The sequence below is a fragment of the Galeopterus variegatus genome, unplaced genomic scaffold (assembly GCF_000696425.1).
Source record: "Galeopterus variegatus unplaced genomic scaffold, G_variegatus-3.0.2 Scaffold10640, whole genome shotgun sequence".
In the NCBI taxonomy this organism is placed as follows: domain Eukaryota; kingdom Metazoa; phylum Chordata; class Mammalia; order Dermoptera; family Cynocephalidae; genus Galeopterus; species Galeopterus variegatus.
Window position 1 is genome coordinate 1 of NW_007736751.1, and position 21,117 is coordinate 21,117.

The window sequence follows — 21,117 nt, forward strand, 5'->3', positions numbered from 1 at the left end:
AAAAAAAAAAAAAAAAAAAAAAAAAAAATCCTGATAGAAGACAATGGACGGAGACTCCCTCCCAGGCCCCAACACTGACTCACTGCATAAGCGCTGACATGACCTCAAGTCCCAGGGCCTCCAAAAAGGAATAAAGCCCTGGATATGCCCCCCCTGCAACTTTGACATCTTGCTCAAGGACAGCACAAAAAATAAGCTGGAGAGAGGAAGAGATTACCAGCATCCACAATTTAGAGTTCTAGAAGATTCTATAGGAATGAAAATGGGAAGAAGCTTCTACCTCCTCAACACTTGAGTGAGGACATTTGCCCCGCCAGAGACACTGGGTAGGCTCCCGAAGGTTAGAGACGGCACGGGGGTGGGGTGGGGTGTTACTGTGTAGGTTCTGAGACCCCACGAGGAAAGGTGGAGAATGGGCAGAATCATGCAAATCACAGAACTGCTGTTCTTTATCAAGAGATACATTACCATCCCGCGTTCTCCAGTAAGTTCCGCAAAATGGTGGGCGGCACTAAGCAGTTGTAATAGCCCATGCCAATATATGACCTCCAGATCTGGTTTTTGCTTGAGATGGCATGCAGAGTTGTAAGGATTTCATTTTCACCTGATAGTGGAAAGACAGAAATGTTACAGAGAGAATATGTCTCAGAAGAGAGCTGTAATTACAGTTTAAAAAAATGAATATTTATGTGAAAAGAACAGCTATATGGAAAATACAAGAATCATCGGTCCAACCAACACGAAGTACTATATGCAGAAATCTTAAAAAAAAAAAAAAAAAAAAAACCAAAAAAGGACTCAATTTCTCCTCAAGGTTGGCTTCTCATAACTTTTTTTTTTTTTTTTTTTAAAAAGATGACCGGTAAGGGGATCTTAACCCTTGACTTGGTGTTGTCAGCACCACGCTCAGCCAGTGAGCAAACCGGCCATCCCTATATGGGATCCGAACCCGGGGCCTTGGTGTTATCAGCACCGCACTCTCCCGAGTGAGCCACGGGCCGGCCCTTCTCATAACTTTTTTGACTCTTCTTTTCTGGCTCTTTGTTTGCCAAAATTGCCCAATTTTTTTTTTTTTTTTTTTTAAAGATGACCGGTAAGGGGATCTCAACCCTTGACTTGGTGTTGTCAGCACCATGCTCAGCCAATGAGCGAATCGGCCATCCATATATAGGATCCGAACCCGTGGCCTCGGTGTTATCAGCACCACACTCTCCCAAGTGAGCCACTGGCCGGCCCAAAATTGCCCAATTTTAACACTTGTCTTATTCCAGGTTTCTTCTGTTCCCTTTACATTTCTGTTGTATTTACTCTACATAAAAATTTTGTCTTACTTTCAGCAAAATATTAAATTTCCACTTTTTTTTTTTTTTTCTTATAAAGATGACCGGTAAAGGGATGTTAACCCTTGGCTTGGTGTTGTCAGCACCACGCTCTCCCAAGTGAGCTAACTGGCCATCCCTATATGGGATCCGAACCCGTGGCCTTGGTGTTATCAGCACCACACTCTCCCAAGTGAGCCATGGGCTGGCCCTGAATTTCCCCTTTTAAATTGCCTTATGCTCTCTGGAAGCAGGCAAGGTTTCAGTATTAAATAACACATAATCCACATTTTCTCTAAAATTGTCCTACTGAGTCAAACGTTTTTCCTTTGTGTCACTAAAAAGGGCTACTTATGGGCCGGCCTGTGGCTCACTCGGTAGAGTGCGGTGCTGATAACACCAAGGCCACGGGTTCGGATCCCATATAGGGATGGCTGGTTCGCTCACTGGGTGAGCGTGGTGCTGACAACACCAAGTCGAGGGTTAAGATCCCCTTACCGGCCATCTTTTAAAAAAAAAAAAAAAAAGGGCTACTTATAAAAGGCCCATCCCCCAACAATATAAAATATCAGTTGTAATAAAAGACCCACATGCCATTTTAACCAGCATTCCCATTAAGGCACTTAGGTAATTAAGTAAGAATTACAAAAGTTCTTAGATGCAGGTAAGACCCCATATTGGGGATCATTCATATAATAACATCAAAATAATAATAGCACCGACATTTATTGAGCACTTACTCTGCCAGGAACTGTACCAAATAGTTTCTGTGCAGCCTAGGAAACTGAGGCTTGAAGAGGCTCACTTGCCTGAGGTCACATGGCTTTATGTTAAAGGATTACTAATCCAGTCTCTCTAATTCCACATTCCAGACTTTAACCCATAGAGCAAGGTTGAGACCTGCTACATAAATAGCACTTATGGGCCGGCCCGTGGCTCACTCGGTAGAGTGCGGTGCTAATAACACCAAGGCCCCGGGTTCAGATCCCACATAGGGATGGCCAGTTCGCTCACTGGCTGAGCGTGGTGCTGACAACACCAAGTCAAGGGTTAAGATCCCCTTACCGGTCATCTTTTAAAAAAAATAATAATAATAAAAATAAATAGCACTTATACTGAAGGGTACTTTTTAGTTACAAATGACATTATGCGGTTATTTCTGTGTCCCTCTGCATATAGACAGATCATGCTACTCAACTTTAAACTGCAATTGAACTACTTAGGCAAATGTCTGGCTCCTTTAAGATCTTCTTAAGGAATCAGTCACTTAAACCCTGGAATTGATTGATTTTATTGTTACTATGTCAGAGAAAAATCTAGGTACTGCAAAATCTAAGACAGCCAGCTGGCTAGGAAGATGGTTCACATTGTTTTAACCCTACCGAACTCTATCTGGATATTACTCTCATTAATTATTCTTTATCTTTAATGAAACCATGTTCACCCTCCGCCCAGCTCTGACACACACATACCCCTCTCCCACTCCGCACACTTTCAAAGGAAATAAATTCACAAGTGATGTGTCACTTGGCCAGAGCAGATTACATAAAGAGAGGACAGTTCTGTAAGTATCAGTTTTATGAGTAAATATAATCTAACTGCCTGTGGAAGATGATCTTGTCTTCTTCCGAAGAAAGTCTGGGAAATAAGTGAAAGTACAATAAATCAACAACTAAGGAGATAGGCAAGGACAGCAAGCTTAAGAAAAACCATGCAAGATTTTTCCCAAGTAAATAAATAATAAATAAATATGCACACAAATATATAATAAATAATAAGATTATTTTCCCAAAATTTTATTTGAAAAAACTAATCTTCTTAGGGGCAGTGTGATTCAGAAGCCCAGTAGGAGGGAGATTAATTAGCAGTGCCTGGCAGGCAGGGCCAGCTTCAATTAAGATCCTGTGCAAGAGCGACAGGTTCACTGCTACACATTATGCCGTGAGAACAAAAGGTCCAGCTCTCCAATGAGAACAGTCTGTGAAGGGCTTTGTCAGATCAAGAGTTTAGTCTTTGCAAGTCACAGAGTATGTTCAAGCTAGAGAATAATATGATTCTTTCCACATTATAGAAAGATAATTCTATTAATGGTGGAGAGGTCACAGAAGGGAGACCCTGGACATAGGGAGATATGGTAAGAGGCCAGCACAACAGTCCAGCAGGGAGATGGGAAAGGGGAGTGTTCTGGGTTGAATTGTGTTCCCCAAAATGGCATGTTGAAATCCTAACCCTTGGTACCTGTAAATGTAATGTTATTTGGAAATAGGATCTTTCCAAAGATAAAGTTAAAATGAGATCAAACTGGCTTAGGGTCAGCTCTTATCCAATGATTGGTGTCCTTATAGGAAGAGGGGAATTTGGACACAGAGACAAGCACAAGGAGAATGCCATGTGATGATGGAAGCAGAGACTGGAGAGATGCATCTACAAGGTTACTTCAAAAAAATCACAGAAAGATCTGTTTTACCTTTTAATTCTTTTTTTGGCAGCTGGCCAGCATGGGGATCCAAACCCTTGGTGTTGGCATTACAAAACTGTGCTCTAACCAGCTGAGCCAGTCAGCCAGCCCATTTCCATGAAGTTTTTGAAGTACCCTTGTACAAGCCAAGGAATGCCAAGGATGGACAGCAACCACCAATAGCCAGGAGAAAGGCATGGAACAAATTCTCCTTCAGAGCCTCCAAAAAGGAACCAACCCTTCCAATACCTTGATTCTGGACTTCTAGCCTACAGAACTCGGAGACAATACGTTACTGTTGTTTTAAGACACCCGGTTTGTGGTAATAGATCATGACAGCCCTAGCAAATTAATAAAGGGAGCTGTATCAGCAGTTTTCAGGAGAGGCTGTGCTACCTTTGGGCCCTGCTGGCCAGTTAAACCATGCTCACAAGCTCAGGTGAACTCCAGCACTGGGCCAGACATTTTCCCATACGTTGTTTAGATCCTACTACTGAAAATAATCAACCCAGATAGTGCATACCAGTGTCTTTACTCAACAACCTTCTTGTCTACTGGCACAAGAGAGCAGGCACTACATTTCTGGAATGTGCTGAAAGTCTGTGCAGAGAGGAGCAGTAGCTTCCCCACAGCTCCTCAATGTGACCCGACCAGATGTCAGAGCCAATTATCCAGCCCAGCGGTCTGCGCAGGGCATGGCTCGCTCATGCTCATAGCCTGAGGTGGGAAAGGAAAGGCTGGTCTTGCTGCTGCTCTGCCACTGGCTGGAGCAACTCAATGGCTCGTTTCTAACTGGGTCCACACCTGGGGAAAAATAATATAAATGGTAGATGAGATAATTAGAAATAGCTAAGTAGAAATTGGTGGGACTCAACAGGATTATTTAGACCAGTAGTCTCATAGTTAGTCAAACTGTCAACATGATCCTCCAGTGCAGATGGTAGATGAGATAATTAGAAATAGCTAAGTAGAAATTGGTGGGACTCAAAAGGATTATTTAGACCAGTAGTCTCATAGTTAGTCAAACTGTCAACATGATCCTCCAGTGCAGAAACCTCTTTCCCCATTCCTCTGCCCTGAGAGAAGATTTGGAACCAGAGAGATAGGAATTTAGCTATTGTGCCGAGAGCCACAATTATGGTCCCTCCTTGGGTAAAGTCATCTGAAAAATTCAGTTCAAGGTTCAGGAGCAGATCATGGAGGTGACAGGAGCCATACAGCTCAGTGCTGGAATTTGAGAAGAGTCCCGAATTAAAACCAAACCCCAGATATCCTCCCTATGGGAACACAAGCTACCACCCTCTGCCTTTCTTGAACAAAAATCCACTCTCTTTCCCCATCTGGAGCTGCTCGAACATATTGCTTTGATTTTGCTTGTAGACCTTTAGAATTTCTCTTTTCTACTGTTTTATTTCCTGCTCCTGTGATAGTAACCCTCACTGTCTATGCTAATTCCAACCGCTAGGAAAGGTAGGGTTAAGGTTTCTATTATGGGTCTGTCACAGGCCATCTCCTGAGGAAGGAGTAAGATAGGTATGCAGGTCTCCCCAAGGGAAGGGGGAGGCTGGGATCCCTAGGGCACCACCCCAGTCCTGACAGTCAGCTCCTCCGCTCCACATTTCTCAGTCAAGAAGCTGAATTGGGGGCCGGCCCGTGGCTCACACAGGAGAGTGCAGTGCTGATAACACTAAGGCCATGGGTTCGGATCCCATGTAGGGATGGCTAGTTAGCTCCCTGGGTGAGCGTGGTGCTGACAACACCAAGTCAAGGGTTAAGATATCCTTACCGGTCATCTTTTAAAAAAAAAAACAAAAAAAAGAAGCTGAATTGAATGACGGTTTTGCAGGGCATAAACTGTGGCCTCTTTGTCCACTTGACAGAAGAAACCCAGGAACCAAGATGGCAACTGCCCCTTGGAAGCAGGCAGGACGTTGAGGCCTGAGGAGCCCACAAAATATTTATAAACTTTTCCCAACTTGGTGGGATAGGGCACAGACACTGTAGGATCAACAAGCCTTCCTTTCTGTGCTTGACTTTTTTCTATTATGATTTCCTTTGGTGATTAAAAGTTTTTCATTTTCCCCCTTAAAAAAATCAAAGTGTGGCAGGTGAGTTAATGGGAACCTCAGAAAGGGTAGCCACTCCAGGGGCACGAGGAGGCGGCTGCAGTGGGCCCAGTGCTGCCCCTCTGCTCCTAAGAACTTCCTTCTGGAGCTCTCTCAGCTAGGAACTTGTGTCTCAAGCTTGACCATTTATTTTTATGCTTCTGAGTCCTTATAATTAATTATTTTGTTATGCTAATTGGCCTTTTAAAAATTTCAAGTGTTTCATTCAAGTGTGAAATCATCAGTGCTACTATGGGGGATGCTGGTGTGTCCGGAGGCCCTAGACTCTCAACTAGAACGGTGGAGGATTCTGAATTTTCCTTTTGCAAGAAAACCTATTCTCTCATTCTTCCTACTCCAGAAGGGATAGAAAAGGTCAAGTCTCATTGTGAGAGAGCCTCGACAAGAGCCCAGTTCCTGTCTCCCTTCCTTCAGCTGCCTCCTGCCACCCAGGTCCCAGTCCTGCCCTGCCCCCATCTTTCAACAGCAGGATGAGAAGACACCATGCTGGACCAGCCAAGAACGCACTGGCACATTCCACCTCAGTTTACAGTCTCTAGATACAAATCAGCATCCCTCAGAGCAGCCACTGATGTCTCACACACTCGAATCCAACACCTGGAATTTTTTTAAAGGCCAATTAGTATAAATGAAGAACAAAATAAGTTAACTATAGATAAGAACCAGAAGCATAAAAATGGTCACACTTGAGACACAGAAGTTTCTAATTTTATCCATAGGTACAGTACTCTAGTCTCTCTTTTTTTTTTTTTAATAAAAGATGACCGGTAAGGGGATCTTAACCCTTGGCTTGGTGTTGTCAGCACCACGCTCAGCCAGTGAGCGAACCGGCCATCCCTATATGGGAACCCTTGGCTTGGTGTTGTCAGCACCACGCTCAGCCAGTGAGCGAACCGGCCATCCCTATATGGGAACCCTTGGCTTGGTGTTGTCAGCACCACGCTCAGCCAGTGAGCGAACCGGCCATCCCTATATGGGAACCCTTGGCTTGGTGTTGTCAGCACCACGCTCAGCCAGTGAGCGAACCGGCCATCCCTATATGGGATCCGAACCCGGGGCCTTGGTGTTATCAGCACCGCACTCTCCCGAGTGAGCCACGGGCCGGCCCAGTACTCTAGTCTCTAAAGGACCAGGCAAACTTCCCAAGCACCTGTGGACTCTGCCCCTGTCCATGGGGCTAATATGAATTTTCCCTGATTGGTCCTCAACATAGCCTGATCTTTATGCCCAATTTTACCTTCTGCTTAGAAAAAAGTGAATTAATAGAATGAACTGTCCCCTGGACACCAAGGTAATCGACACTCTTGAGCCATCAAGAGTAGGGTAGGTACCTACTCATGCTTCTGAAAGTATGAACGGTGGGAGAAGCTCATCATGACCAAGCTTCCCAGCCAGACATCAAGACAGTCTGTGACTTGATGGACAGAGAGTTAAGCTGTTTCTTACTGTGATAAAATCTCAGACCACAGGCTTCCTCTGCCACATAAAAAGTATTCCCCAAATTCACAGCTTATTGAATTTCTGAATTGTTTCAAATATTTGATCACTCGTTGCCATTTCCATACCCACTCATGAAATCTCACTTTGGCCAACTCTGCTGAAGAACAAACCCAATGTATTTAGGAGCCCAGAGTTTGTTACTTAGATATCATGATAGCAATTGCTGTAGATTGGATGACCCCTCTCCCCAACCTCATTGAGGCTTAATCCCCACTGTAACTGTTGAGGGTGAGGAAATTCTATTATGGTCATTGAAAGGTGGGGCCTTGAGGTGATTAGATTGTAGGACCATGCCATAGTGAGTGGATTAATAATGGTGTCAGGGGCATGGTTCTGAGGGCTTTAAAAGGAGAGTGCATGAGGAATTATCTCTCTTTCTGCTTCACCGTTTTCTGCCATGTGAAACTCCTGGGTCACTGTCACCACCACCAAAGCCTTCACGAGCTGTGTTCCTTAGACTGTGGACTTCCCAGCCTCCAAAACTGTAAGCAATAAATTTTATTTTCTTTATAAATTACCTAGTTCCAGATATCTTGTTATAAGCAACAGAAACAGACTAATACAGCAATGGATGGGGAGAAAAGCCCACAATCAGAGATCTACCAGCCGAACCTACCCGACATTGAACTTAGCAGAATTGGGTCTCTAAGCCCACGTTCAGACGCATGATCAGGTTTAAGTAAAACCCCAGTTAAAAAATAAATAAATAAAACTCCAAATCCTAAGCATAGAGTATCCACCACTGCACTTCTCTTCTCTCTTGGAAAAGAACTCTAGAGAAAACTGTGTGGGGGTCCATAATCCCCAAAGGGACAGCCTTTTCCCCCTACCCAGTAAGAGAAGCACTATAAAAAGGTGATTATGCCATCCAAATCTTGGGCAGCCCAGCCCTAGGAAGCTGTGGGGACAAAGGGAAGAGAGGAAAAAGACCAGATTTCCCCCAGAGCAAGCCTCACAGCAGTGCACATTCCTCAAGTGTTTCCTTTCAACTTGACAAAAACAGCTCGCTACTGTGCATAGGCCTAATTCCTATAACTATCTTCCTGAATGTGAACTACAATGAAACTAACCCAGGGACAATGAGAGAGAACGAGAAAAGGAGCATCCATTAAGAAAGACTTGGAGGCAAGCTGTCATTTTCCAGTTCCTTGCCTACAGCTCTGCAGGGCGGCCAGGTGCTGTGCGCTATTTTGCACTTCCAGCCATGAAGGAACTCAAGCAATCCTTCAGGAAACTAAGCAGTAGATTCTTTTCTTGCAGAATAAATGCTTGCTTCTGACCTTATCTATTCCTCTGCCTCAGAGCATTGCATAATGCCCTGGCCCTCATGTACCAAGGACAGAGTTCAGTGACCTCTTGGCACTGCTCCCTAAGAATTCGCAGGTGACGACTCGCACTGCTCCTGCTTCTCAGAATTCAGAATGAATGCCTCTCCTTACCTAGTTCCACCTAAGAGCTTTTCTAATAGCAACTCTCTTGCCACTTTCACTAAAAATCTCAAGAATTTTGCACCAACCACTACCCCAAATAAATGCCTTTTAACAGGACTAAGATGATTTAAATACTCAATGCATTGCTAAAGCTAGGTTTTAATTTCCCATATACGTAAATTTGCACATAACTGGAAAAATGTCATTGAAATGGACCGGCAGGCTGTATGAGTCAAGACACCTGCTATGCTAAACACACACATACACACCTTGTTCCCTATCCTTAATCCATTACACCAAACACAGCCCTATTGGGTTTTTTTTCCCCTCAATTATATGGATAAATGTATCTATTCTTTGCTTCTTTGACAGTCTAAAAATGCTATGCTTACGGTTCTACAGTGTACATATTATGCTATCATTTATATTTTAAAAAGAATAAATAGATATATGCATATGCTTACAAATTAACAGAACAGCTCTGAGATGATTCTTTGCTTCTTTGACAGTCTAAAAATGCTATGCTTACGGTTCTACAGTGTACATATTATGCTATCATTTATATTTAAAAAAGAATAAATAGATATATGCATATGCTTACAAATTAACAGAACAGCTCTGAGATGATTCACAAGAAATTGATGATAGATGTGGGAGGGAGTTTTGCTTTTCCCAGTATACCTTTTCATGCATTTGAGTTTTGGACAATGCGCCTATATTATTTATTCAAGAATTAAAATGTATGCCTAGAATGAAATCTTCCTTGTGAAATATAGGCGTGCAGACTCCTATCAGTCCCCACCACTGGAGGGCAATCCACAGGGTGTTTTCCGGGCAGCCCAGCCAGCAGCGCCTCGCACAGAGCAGTAGGTAGCCAGTGTCAGGGCCTCCCTCCCACTCCTTGCCCTCCATGCACTTGGCACAACACTAGGAAAAGGTCTCCAAGGAAATCATCACGGCTGAGAACCAATACACACATATTTGAATTTGCCCAGACAATGTCACCAGTTTGAGAAAGGCCTTTCTCTGCCAGAGGCTGAAGGGAAAAGCTGGGGCCAGAATGTGAGGACAGAGACCGCCTGGGCAGAGTTTTCTTGCCAACATGCAGATCCTTGGTTTCAAAACTGCACAGGGAACCATGGGATGGGGGTGTCAATCAAGATAAACAGCCATGAATGATAGCATATGTTAGAATTTTCTGATTTGTCTGAATGAAAGCCAGAATTTGGGTACAGATTCCATCCTAATGCTTAGCCTTTCCCTAACATCACCTAGTCATTTACAGCACCCACTTCCCTCCTCTATAACTGCCTGGCTTAATCCCACTTCCTCAGCCCATAAGCCCTACACCCTGTTATTTGTCAAATATCCTCTCTGGGCAGAGGAGGGTGTCACAGCCAAAGTCTGCTGATGATCACAGAATTTGTTCATTCCAGAGAGCCAAGCCAATCCATATGTTCTACATAGTGTAGAATGGAAACTGAATTGCAAGCCCTTGGAGACTAGCAGAGGGGCACCAGGTATCAGCATGTGGTCAGGGCAGCATCACACGGGGTTCCTACTCCCCTCCCCTAATACTGCCAGGCTCTTTCCTGTTTTTTTGCTCAGCCAAGGAATATTCCACCCCGCTCCTTCCTCGATGACCGTTGGGTTAGAGCTCTCCTCAGGACATCTGCACCTGCAATGAGCTGAGGTAGGTCCTAGCTGTGTCTCTGATGGCTCCATGGTCTCTTGTCTCTACATGGGTGAGCAGTCCCTGCAGCTCTTCCTGCTCACCTGAATGACACACAGCTTCAGGATCTACCAGCTGCAGGAAAACCAGGACAGCATCCACAGTGGGAGGCGGGGACGAGGGGCGCTGTGTCTGTTGTTTCATTTCTTGGACTTGGCTCATACTCTTCTCTGTGGGAGGACTCCTCCACAGCCTCTCTTTATTTAATCTATTTTTTTTTTTTTTTTTTTTGGCTGGCTGGTACAGAGATCTGAACCCTCAACCTTGGTGTTACAACATCGTGCTCTAACCAACTGAACTAACCAGCCAGCCCTCTATGAATGTTTTTAAAGAAAGGTACAGAGAAGCATTGCAATTCATAATATTTATGTGGAACACCAGTTGACCTATGTAATCAGGCCAAATGGTTAGTTTGAAATGAGAATCCATGGAAGTCCTGGAGTATTTGTTTTTCCTCTTTGCTACCCTGTGGATATATTGCTATGGCCTGCAGAGCAAGAACAAGAAGGGAAGGGTATGTTCTAAGAGTCCAAGTTAAACAACTTATCACGATTGGGGGAAAGATGATTTTTTATAGATCAAAGGAATAGGCATATGGAGAAATCTGCAGTCCAATCCAGAATCTTCCCAAGTAAATTATAATCTCTTTGTGAGCTGGGGTATAGTGGGTTTCCAGACAGGTGGATCAATGTGTTGCAAAGAAAATTCACCTGAACTCTCACATACAGCTTGGTCAATATTCCCAATAACTCACCCATCACAGAACCCATGATGACCAAACAACACACAAAGTGTTCTCACATTTGGTTCAAACAAACAGAACACAAAATGTTCTCACATTTGGTTCAACACACAAAGTGTTCTCACATTTGGTTCAACTTAAGAGCATGAGCCTCAGAGAAATTTATAGATGGAAATCTGCAGCTATTAAGAAAGTTCAGTGAAATAAAGCAGTGCCTACAATAATTTCAGAAATTTTATTTTCCTCATTGTTTAATCAATTAGTATGTTGATGATATAGGCATTGGTAATCCTTACTAAAATTCTCAGTTTGCATTTTTGTAAAAATAGACTAGGCTTACTAAGTAAAACAAACCTGGCAGTCAAAATGAGATCACAGTTCTTCAAGCACTGTATAACTGAGACTATTTGGTGGGGTGGAGAGAGAACATGAAGAATAGAAGTCAGAACACAGTCCTGCCCACAAGCAGCTCACAATCTGCCATCTCACACCTGCCCCAAAGCTCTTGAATGGATTCCCAGTAAGTGGATCAGCCCTCACTCCTGGTCTCCTGAGGCTGGTCACTGAGCCTCCAGGCACAATGTGGACAGGGCTGCCACACCTCTCTCCGAACCCACGTGACACCACACCTCTCTCCAAAACTCAGTTGACCTAAGCTGACAAGTGGACCTTGAAGTCTTTGGTGTTTGACTTCGCCAATCCTCAACCTCGGCTGAACCAATCACCTCATTTCTTGCTCCAGGTCACTAAATGCTGGTGGGATGAGGAGGTCCTAACTGACCTCACAAATTCATGCCTTTCAGTCTCAGCAGGTCCTCCGTACAGGTGGAACTAGGTTCCTCACCACCCAGATGTGCTCAATAGCTCTTCCAAAACTCTACTTTTCCCTAATGCTCAGTCTCACCCTTCCTGTCTCTCATGCAGAGACCCCCAGGCAGGCAGCCCCTCAACTCCTCCCACTTCAGAGGGTCCTTATGTCTCTATGTGGACTTCCCTCTTGTGCCTAAGAAAGGTCCAGAATATGACAGTGGGGTCCACAGCCCCCTGCCTGAAAATGTATCCCCTTGACTTGCTTCAACTTTTCCAAATGCATGTTCCACAAGCACCTCCAACCCAGTTCTACTCAAGCAGGACTCAATCTCTCTCTCCTCCAGGACCCTCTTCTTTTCACTATTCCCTCTGTGTTAATGACATCACCATCACCCCAAGAAACGCAGCCTAGGAGTTGACAGCCCCATCTGCTGCCCCTCTGGATCAACCACCATGTTTGTACCAAACATGGGACTCCTCCCATGAACAGCTTTGGCTCAAGGTCCCCCCTCTTGGCCTGACCAAAACTTTCTGAGCTCTGTGCTATGGTGTTAGAGTCTTTATGCCCAATCTTCCTTCCATCTCTCTCCCTTTCCACCAGGGTCAGAACTGCGTCAGTCTGAAGGTTCCCCTGCCTTCTCCTGCTCCCACCCCTGATAAATATCTTACATATCTAATACATATCTGGCACCTGCTTCTGGTGGACCTGAACTAATGCACATTTAACATCTCACATGTAAACTCTCCAACTGTCTCCCAGCTGTTTTCCCTGGCTCTGATCTCAGAGGCACTCTGCAAAACATAGGATAAATCCTATCACTTCCCTTTGTAATAATTTTTAACGCCTCCCCATTACTAAAAAAAACCCCCAAATCCCTTATGGCTCTGAGCCCTCCATTATGATCCCAGGCCTTGTTTTAATGCCCTTCTGTAACCTATTGTTCTACCCACATGGTCTATTCACCATCCCTCAAATAACCCCGTATTTCCACACTTGTATGTTGTACTCATACCATAACCTCAGCCAAANCCATTACTAAAAAAAACCCCCAAATCCCTTATGGCTCTGAGCCCTCCATTATGATCCCAGGCCTTGTTTTAATGCCCTTCTGTAACCTATTGTTCTACCCACATGGTCTATTCACCATCCCTCAAATAACCCCGTATTTCCACACTTGTATGTTGTACTCATACCATAACCTCAGCCAAAACATCCACCCTATTTGCAGACTCACAGAGCTATTCAATATCTATCTCCCTATCAGTTGTAACATACAGTCAGGACCATATCTTTATCATCTTTTACCTCCTGACTCTTGTACACCCAGTGCCTAAATAAAACAGTATCTTATATTCCATAGAAACCTCTCGATAAATGCAGAATGGAAGCAGATGGGGGAAGCTGTAGAAGCAAATTTGATAATAGTAGCTCAATAACTCAGTGGTAACAAAAGTGATAGGAAACACCAATTCAAAATCCAAAAAGCTGAGTAGTCTGGGGCATTTCATGTATGGGCAAATGGTGCTTTGTACCTTAACAGTCCTTAAGCATAACACTACATTTACAATATAGCATAATTGATTTCATTTTGATAGCACTGAGTATTTTTTACGTTACATAAAATTCATTCTGAAGAAAAACAATAAAATAAAATAAAATAAATTCTAATTTAAGAAAAAAGTATGTACAAATTTGAATGAATGTGGTAGTTTTTTTTTTTTTTGTCTTTTTTTTTTTGTCTTTTTTCCGTGTCATGGTCTATTCACCATCCCTCAAATAACCCCGTATTTCCACACTTGTATGTTGTACTCATACCATAACCTCAGCCAAAGCATCCACCCTATTTGCAGACTCACAGAGCTATTCAATATCTATCTCCCTATCAGTTGTAACATACAGTCGGGACCATATCTTTATCATCTTTTACCTCCTGACTCTTGTACACCCAGTGCCTAAATAAAACAGTATCTTATATTCCATAGAAACCTCTCGATAAATGCAGAATGGAAGCAGATGGGGGAAGCTGTAGAAGCAAATTTGATAATAGTAGCTCAATAACTCAGTGGTAACAAAAGTGATAGGAAACACCAATTCAAAATCCAAAAAGCTGAGTAGTCTGGGGCATTTCATGTATGGGCAAATGGTGCTTTGTACCTTAACAGTCCTTAAGCATAACACTACATTTACAATATAGCATAATTGATTTCATTTTGATAGCACTGAGTATTTTTTACGTTACATAAAATTCATTCTGAAGAAAAACAATAAAATAAAATAAAATAAATTCTAATTTAAGAAAAAAGTATGTACAAATTTGAATGAATGTGGTAGTTTTTAGCTGGCCCTGAATGTGGTAGTTTTAAAATACATATGCAGAGAATTTTTAGGGCAGTGAAGTCTACTCTGTATGACACTCTAATGATGGATACATGGCATTATAGTTGTTCAAACCCCTAAAATGTACAACGCCAAGAGGGAACACTAATGTAAACTACAGACTTTTGAAGATAATGATGTATTAATGTAGGTTTATCAATTGTAACAAATGTACTGTTCTAGAGGGGAATGTTAGTAGCGGGGGAGTCTATGCCTGTTTGAGGGCAGGGTTTATATGGTAAATCTCTGTATCTTCTGCTCAATTGCCATGAACTTAAAACTGCTCTAAAACTAAAGTCTATTTTTAAAAATTATATCTGCAAACTTGTTTACCTTCCTCAGTTAAAAGGGTGAAAACTAATTCCCCTTTCCCTGAATGCAGGCCAGACTTAGTGGCTGACTCTAATAGAATGTGGTATAAGTGATGCTGTGGGACTTCTGAAGCTGGGTCATAAAAAGGACAGCTTCTGCCTGTCTTTCTTTCTCTTTTGAATCACTGGCTCTGGAGGAATTCAGCTGCTGTGTTGTGAGGACACTCAAGCACCCTGTGGAGAGACCCATGTGAGGAACAACCAGCACCAATTTGCCAGCAATGTGAGTGAGCCACCTGGGAAGGGATCCCCCAGCCCTGGTTGAGCATCGACCAGCACGTGACTGCAACCTCACGACAGACTCCAAGTCAGAACCACCTGCTAATCTGCTCTGGAATGCTTAATCCAAAGAAACTATGAGGATAATAAATGTTTATTATTGTTTTAAGCCATCCCATTTTGCAGTAATTTCTTATGCAGCAAGAGATAATACAATGGCTTTTCCAAAAAAAAGAGTCAATTTAATAAATAATCCTATAGAAGTAACTGCCTTTATATAAAATATCTTTAATGATGTTATATTAATTCAAATGATCCTTTAACAAGAGGAAGACAAAAGGAAAGTTTTACATTTTCTTCTTCCCAATCGCATGACCTGTTTGGCCCCTCATCATCATATGTCTGTATGTTTGTATCTTTTGTGTGTCAAAAAATAAGAAAACCCAAAACAATGTTAATGCTCAAAATAATACTTTATAAAGACAGAAATTTCGGGCCGGCCCGGTGGCGCACTGCTACAGTGCGCCGCTTGGGAGCGCGGCGGCGCTCCCGCTGAGGGTTCAGATCCCACATACAGACCGGCTGCTCACTGGCTGAGCGAGGTGCGGGTGCAACACCGAGGGTTGCGATCCCGTTGCTGGTCCCGGTCCGGTATGGGCGCGACACTGAGGGTTGCGATCCGTTGCCGGACACGAAAAAAGACAAAAAGGAAAAAAAAAGACAGAAATTTCTATTTTGGTGTTCTAATTTTAAAAGGAAGGAAAAAAAACTGATTATAATTTATTTTAGGATTCATCTATTTTAAAATAAATCTGTTGGGCTGGCTGGTTAGCTCAGCTGGTTAGAGGACGGTGTTATAACACCAAGGTCAAGGGTTTGGATCCCTGTACCGGCCAGCTACCAAAAAATATACATATATTTTTTTACCTCTCCACTTCCCTCAGGATATAATCCACATTTTTCTAAATACCCCCAAATGATTGACAGCATGATTACACTAAGATTCTACCAAGCATAATACACAACATGCTCGAGTACTTCCCTAATTATGCTTTGCACGTTGCATTTTGCCATTTCCTTTTTCTCAGTGAAGAAGGTATTGCCTTTCTGAGTTTTTTCCTTCTTTTGTAACATATTTACACACAAAAAACATACTCAATGTAAAGATATTATTTTTCCTTCTAACAAGAGAAGATATATTTCAATTTCTAACTCTGTTTCAGAAATCCTTGGGGGCCGGCCCGTGGCTCACTCGGGAGAGTGCGGTGCTGATAACACCAAGGCCACGGGTTCGGATCCCATATAGGGATGGCCGGTTCACGCACTGGCTGAGCGTGGTGCTGACAACACCAAGTCAAGGGTTAAGATCCCCTTACCGGTCATCTTAAAAAAAAAAAAAAAATACACAACCCTTGGGCCCGCCCGTGGCTCACTCGGGAGAGTGCGGTACTGATAACACCAAGGCCCCGGGTTCGGATCCCATATAGGGATGGCCGGTTCACGCACTGGCTGAGCGTGGTGCTGACAACACCAAGTCAAGGGTTAAGATCCCCTTACCGGTCATCTTAAAAAAAAAAAAAAAATACACAACCCTTGGGCCCGCCCGTGGCTCACTCGGGAGAGTGCGGTACTGATAACACCAAGGCCCCGGGTTCGGATCCCATATAGGGATGGCCGGTTCACGCACTGGCTGAGCGTGGTGCTGACAACACCAAGTCAAGGGTTAAGATCCCCTTACCGGTCATCTTAAAAAAAAAAAAAAAATACACAACCCTTGGGCCCGCCCGTGGCTCACTCGGGAGAGTGCGGTACTGATAACACCAAGGCCCCGGGTTCGGATCCCATATAGGGATGGCCGGTTCACGCACTGGCTGAGCGTGGTGCTGACAACACCAAGTCAAGGGTTAAGATCCCCTTACCGGTCATCTTAAAAAAAAAAAAAAAATACACAACCCTTGGGCCCGCCCGTGGCTCACTCGGGAGAGTGCGGTACTGATAACACCAAGGCCCCGGGTTCGGATCCCATATAGGGATGGCCGGTTCACGCACTGGCTGAGCGTGGTGCTGACAACACCAAGTCAAGGGTTAAGATCCCCTTACCGGTCATCTTAAAAAAAAAAAAAAAATACACAACCCTTGGGCCCGCCCGTGGCTCACTCGGGAGAGTGCGGTACTGATAACACCAAGGCCCCGGGTTCGGATCCCATATAGGGATGGCCGGTTCACGCACTGGCTGAGCGTGGTGCTGACAACACCAAGTCAAGGGTTAAGATCCCCTTACCGGTCATCTTAAAAAAAAAAAAAAAATACACAACCCTTGGGCCCGCCCGTGGCTCACTCGGGAGAGTGCGGTACTGATAACACCAAGGCCCCGGGTTCGGATCCCATATAGGGATGGCCGGTTCACGCACTGGCTGAGCGTGGTGCTGACAACACCAAGTCAAGGGTTAAGATCCCCTTACCGGTCATCTTAAAAAAAAAAAAAAAATACACAACCCTTGGGCCCGCCCGTGGCTCACTCGGGAGAGTGCGGTACTGATAACACCAAGGCCCCGGGTTCGGATCCCATATAGGGATGGCCGGTTCACGCACTGGCTGAGCGTGGTGCTGACAACACCAAGTCAAGGGTTAAGATCCCCTTACCGGTCATCTTAAAAAAAAAAAAAAAATACACAACCCTTGGGCCCGCCCGTGGCTCACTCGGGAGAGTGCGGTACTGATAACACCAAGGCCCCGGGTTCGGATCCCATATAGGGATGGCCGGTTCACGCACTGGCTGAGCGTGGTGCTGACAACACCAAGTCAAGGGTTAAGATCCCCTTACCGGTCATCTTAAAAAAAAAAAAAAAATACACAACCCTTGGGCCCGCCCGTGGCTCACTCGGGAGAGTGCGGTACTGATAACACCAAGGCCCCGGGTTCGGATCCCATATAGGGATGGCCGGTTCACGCACTGGCTGAGCGTGGTGCTGACAACACCAAGTCAAGGGTTAAGATCCCCTTACCGGTCATCTTAAAAAAAAAAAAAAAATACACAACCCTTGGGCCCGCCCGTGGCTCACTCGGGAGAGTGCGGTACTGATAACACCAAGGCCCCGGGTTCGGATCCCATATAGGGATGGCCGGTTCACGCACTGGCTGAGCGTGGTGCTGACAACACCAAGTCAAGGGTTAAGATCCCCTTACCGGTCATCTTAAAAAAAAAAAAAAAATACACAACCCTTGGGCCCGCCCGTGGCTCACTCGGGAGAGTGCGGTACTGATAACACCAAGGCCCCGGGTTCGGATCCCATATAGGGATGGCCGGTTCACGCACTGGCTGAGCGTGGTGCTGACAACACCAAGTCAAGGGTTAAGATCCCCTTACCGGTCATCTTAAAAAAAAAAAAAAAATACACAACCCTTGGGCCCGCCCGTGGCTCACTCGGGAGAGTGCGGTACTGATAACACCAAGGCCCCGGGTTCGGATCCCATATAGGGATGGCCGGTTCACGCACTGGCTGAGCGTGGTGCTGACAACACCAAGTCAAGGGTTAAGATCCCCTTACCGGTCATCTTAAAAAAAAAAAAAAAATACACAACCCTTGGGCCCGCCCGTGGCTCACTCGGGAGAGTGCGGTACTGATAACACCAAGGCCCCGGGTTCGGATCCCATATAGGGATGGCCGGTTCACGCACTGGCTGAGCGTGGTGCTGACAACACCAAGTCAAGGGTTAAGATCCCCTTACCGGTCATCTTAAAAAAAAAAAAAAAATACACAACCCTTGGGCCCGCCCGTGGCTCACTCGGGAGAGTGCGGTACTGATAACACCAAGGCCCCGGGTTCGGATCCCATATAGGGATGGCCGGTTCACGCACTGGCTGAGCGTGGTGCTGACAACACCAAGTCAAGGGTTAAGATCCCCTTACCGGTCATCTTAAAAAAAAAAAAAAAATACACAACCCTTGGGCCCGCCCGTGGCTCACTCGGGAGAGTCACCAAGTCAAGGGTTAAGATCCCCTTACCGGTCATCTTAAAAAAAAAAAAAAAATACACAACCCTTCACTCTTTAAACATCCAATGAGTCAGGATTCTGATTTTCTAAAATTTAAATAGATAAGACTTCCAGCCAACTCTAGGTCTCAATTCAACAAAATGTGCAAATTTTCTTCTATGAGCAAGTTTGCCATCAGATTTGAAACAATTCTCAACAGACTTGAGGTACAGCATTAGCCAACTGGTGCCAGACAGGTTCCATTCCTCAAGTTGCCCACTTTAAAACAAAATAAAGCTTGCCATCTATATATCCTTTCTATCCTAAAAACAAAACAATTGCATTGATTCCAGAAATACAAGGGATAAGCATCTCTGTGACCGAAAGTGATTCAGATCCCCATCCCGGCCAACCTCCCTCCCCTTGGCCCCCCCAAAAAGAAAATGAGATAATCAAAAAAAGAAAGAAAAAGAAAATGAGATAACCAGATAATTCATTCCCATTAAAAAAAAAAAGACACTTCAGCTTTGCTCACTCCATGGTAGTCAAGTACCCACATAAAAATACCTCTGAAGGGTGATCATTAAAAACATTTTTAAAATAAAATAAAATTCTAATAAGGTCTGAATAAAATGAGCTTTCATAACCAAGCAGTACCATTTGGACCTGAAAAGTACAGTTAACTTTCAGCAGGTAAGTAGTAATATTTGGATGTGAGATAAGAGAACAATTTGAAGCTACTGAGATATAAAGAAGCTTGGGCTAGGGAGGCCAGATGTCTGGGTCCACTCCCATGTTCGTCACTTCTGAAGTTGCCTGACCGTAGGCAATTAGTTTTTCCTTTCTGGGTGTATCTCGATCTGCAAAGAGATGATGACCCCTCTGAATCCAAAGGATGCGAGCCCCTGGCCCGTGAGAGGGGTGCCTGGGAAGTGCGGGGTCCTCGCACACGTTCCTTTGCACGGCCTCCTGGAGTGCGGAACTGGCTGCTCGGGGAACCAAAGAGCCCACCCTCTCCCGGCCCCCGAAACCCACTGCTGTTTTCTTTCAATCAATGTACCCCCAATCCTGGCCAATCCTACCCCAGAATCGGACCTGCAGAGACCACAGAAGGCACACAGGCCAGAGCAAGCCGAGTGTAAGAAAGCCCTCCGGCCCACTTACACACAGGGTCTTCCATTTTCAAGGGTCTTTTCAAGCGGATGCTGGCGGGGACCGTCTTCTCGATCAGTTCATCAATGCTCTAAAATTAAAACGCAAATCGGTAAACTCTAAAATCAGAGGAAAGTGCCTCTGAGTTAAAAGAGTCGCGTCTGTGTTTTGCATCCACAAAGGCTTGTGGGAACCTCATTTAAATCGCCTAATTAGGGTTTCTTTTTCAAGAGAAAAGGAAACTTTGAGCAAACCAGAAATCATTTGGAGGAAAGAAAATCATGAGCTGGGTGGTGATTCGGCTACTCCGGGTTGGGTTTCAGTCGGCAACCGGAGATAACCGGATAAACCCACCCTAACCAGGGAATCTCCCTTCTCCTCCTGCAAACTTAGGGCTCATCCGCGGGGCTGCAAGGGCCGGTTTAGAAACGTACAGCTCTGAGGCACGAAGAGCAGGTGCAGGAGAAAGCACGCTGCTGGGGGAAGGCAGGGGGCCCCGCGCGCGAGCTCGCGTGGAGTCCACGCCAGGGCCGGGTCCCGGGACGGGTGCCACGCGGAGCGCAGCAGAGCTCGGGCCGGGAGGCCGCGCGGGCAGAACCGGGCGGGCCGGGTAGCGATCCTTACCGCCAGCCCCAGGGCCTGGAGCATCTCCCTCTGGTCTTTGTCTCCGGGGCCGATGTGCCTCCGAACGAAGTCGTCGTGTCGAGGCAGGAGGCGCTCGAGGAGGCGCGAGGCCCCAGGTGCGCCGTTGTCCCCTCCGCCGCTACTGTGGTCCCGGCTCCGCGGCGCCCACTGCGGCCCCGCGCCCCCAACCAGGCGGCGTCCGCCCCCGACTCCGCGGCCCAGGCGCAGCCCCCATGCTCGGGCATACGATTGCATGGCTGCGGCCACCGGCCCCTTCCCCAC

General features: G+C 45.2%; 1 protein-coding gene across 1 annotated transcript; it reads right to left on the reverse strand.

The window, feature by feature from the left end:
• Nucleotides 1–468: 468 nt before the first annotated feature.
• Nucleotides 469–21,090, reverse strand: LOC103610132 (glycine dehydrogenase (decarboxylating), mitochondrial-like; the record flags this gene model as incomplete). The annotated part of the gene is made up of 3 exons (XM_008594362.1): nt 20,836–21,090; nt 20,224–20,302; nt 469–604 (listed from the first exon to the last, which is right to left on the reverse strand). Coding segments are annotated over exons 1-3 (470 nt in total), but the record flags the coding sequence as incomplete, so codon positions are not given.
• Nucleotides 21,091–21,117: the final 27 nt, after the last annotated feature.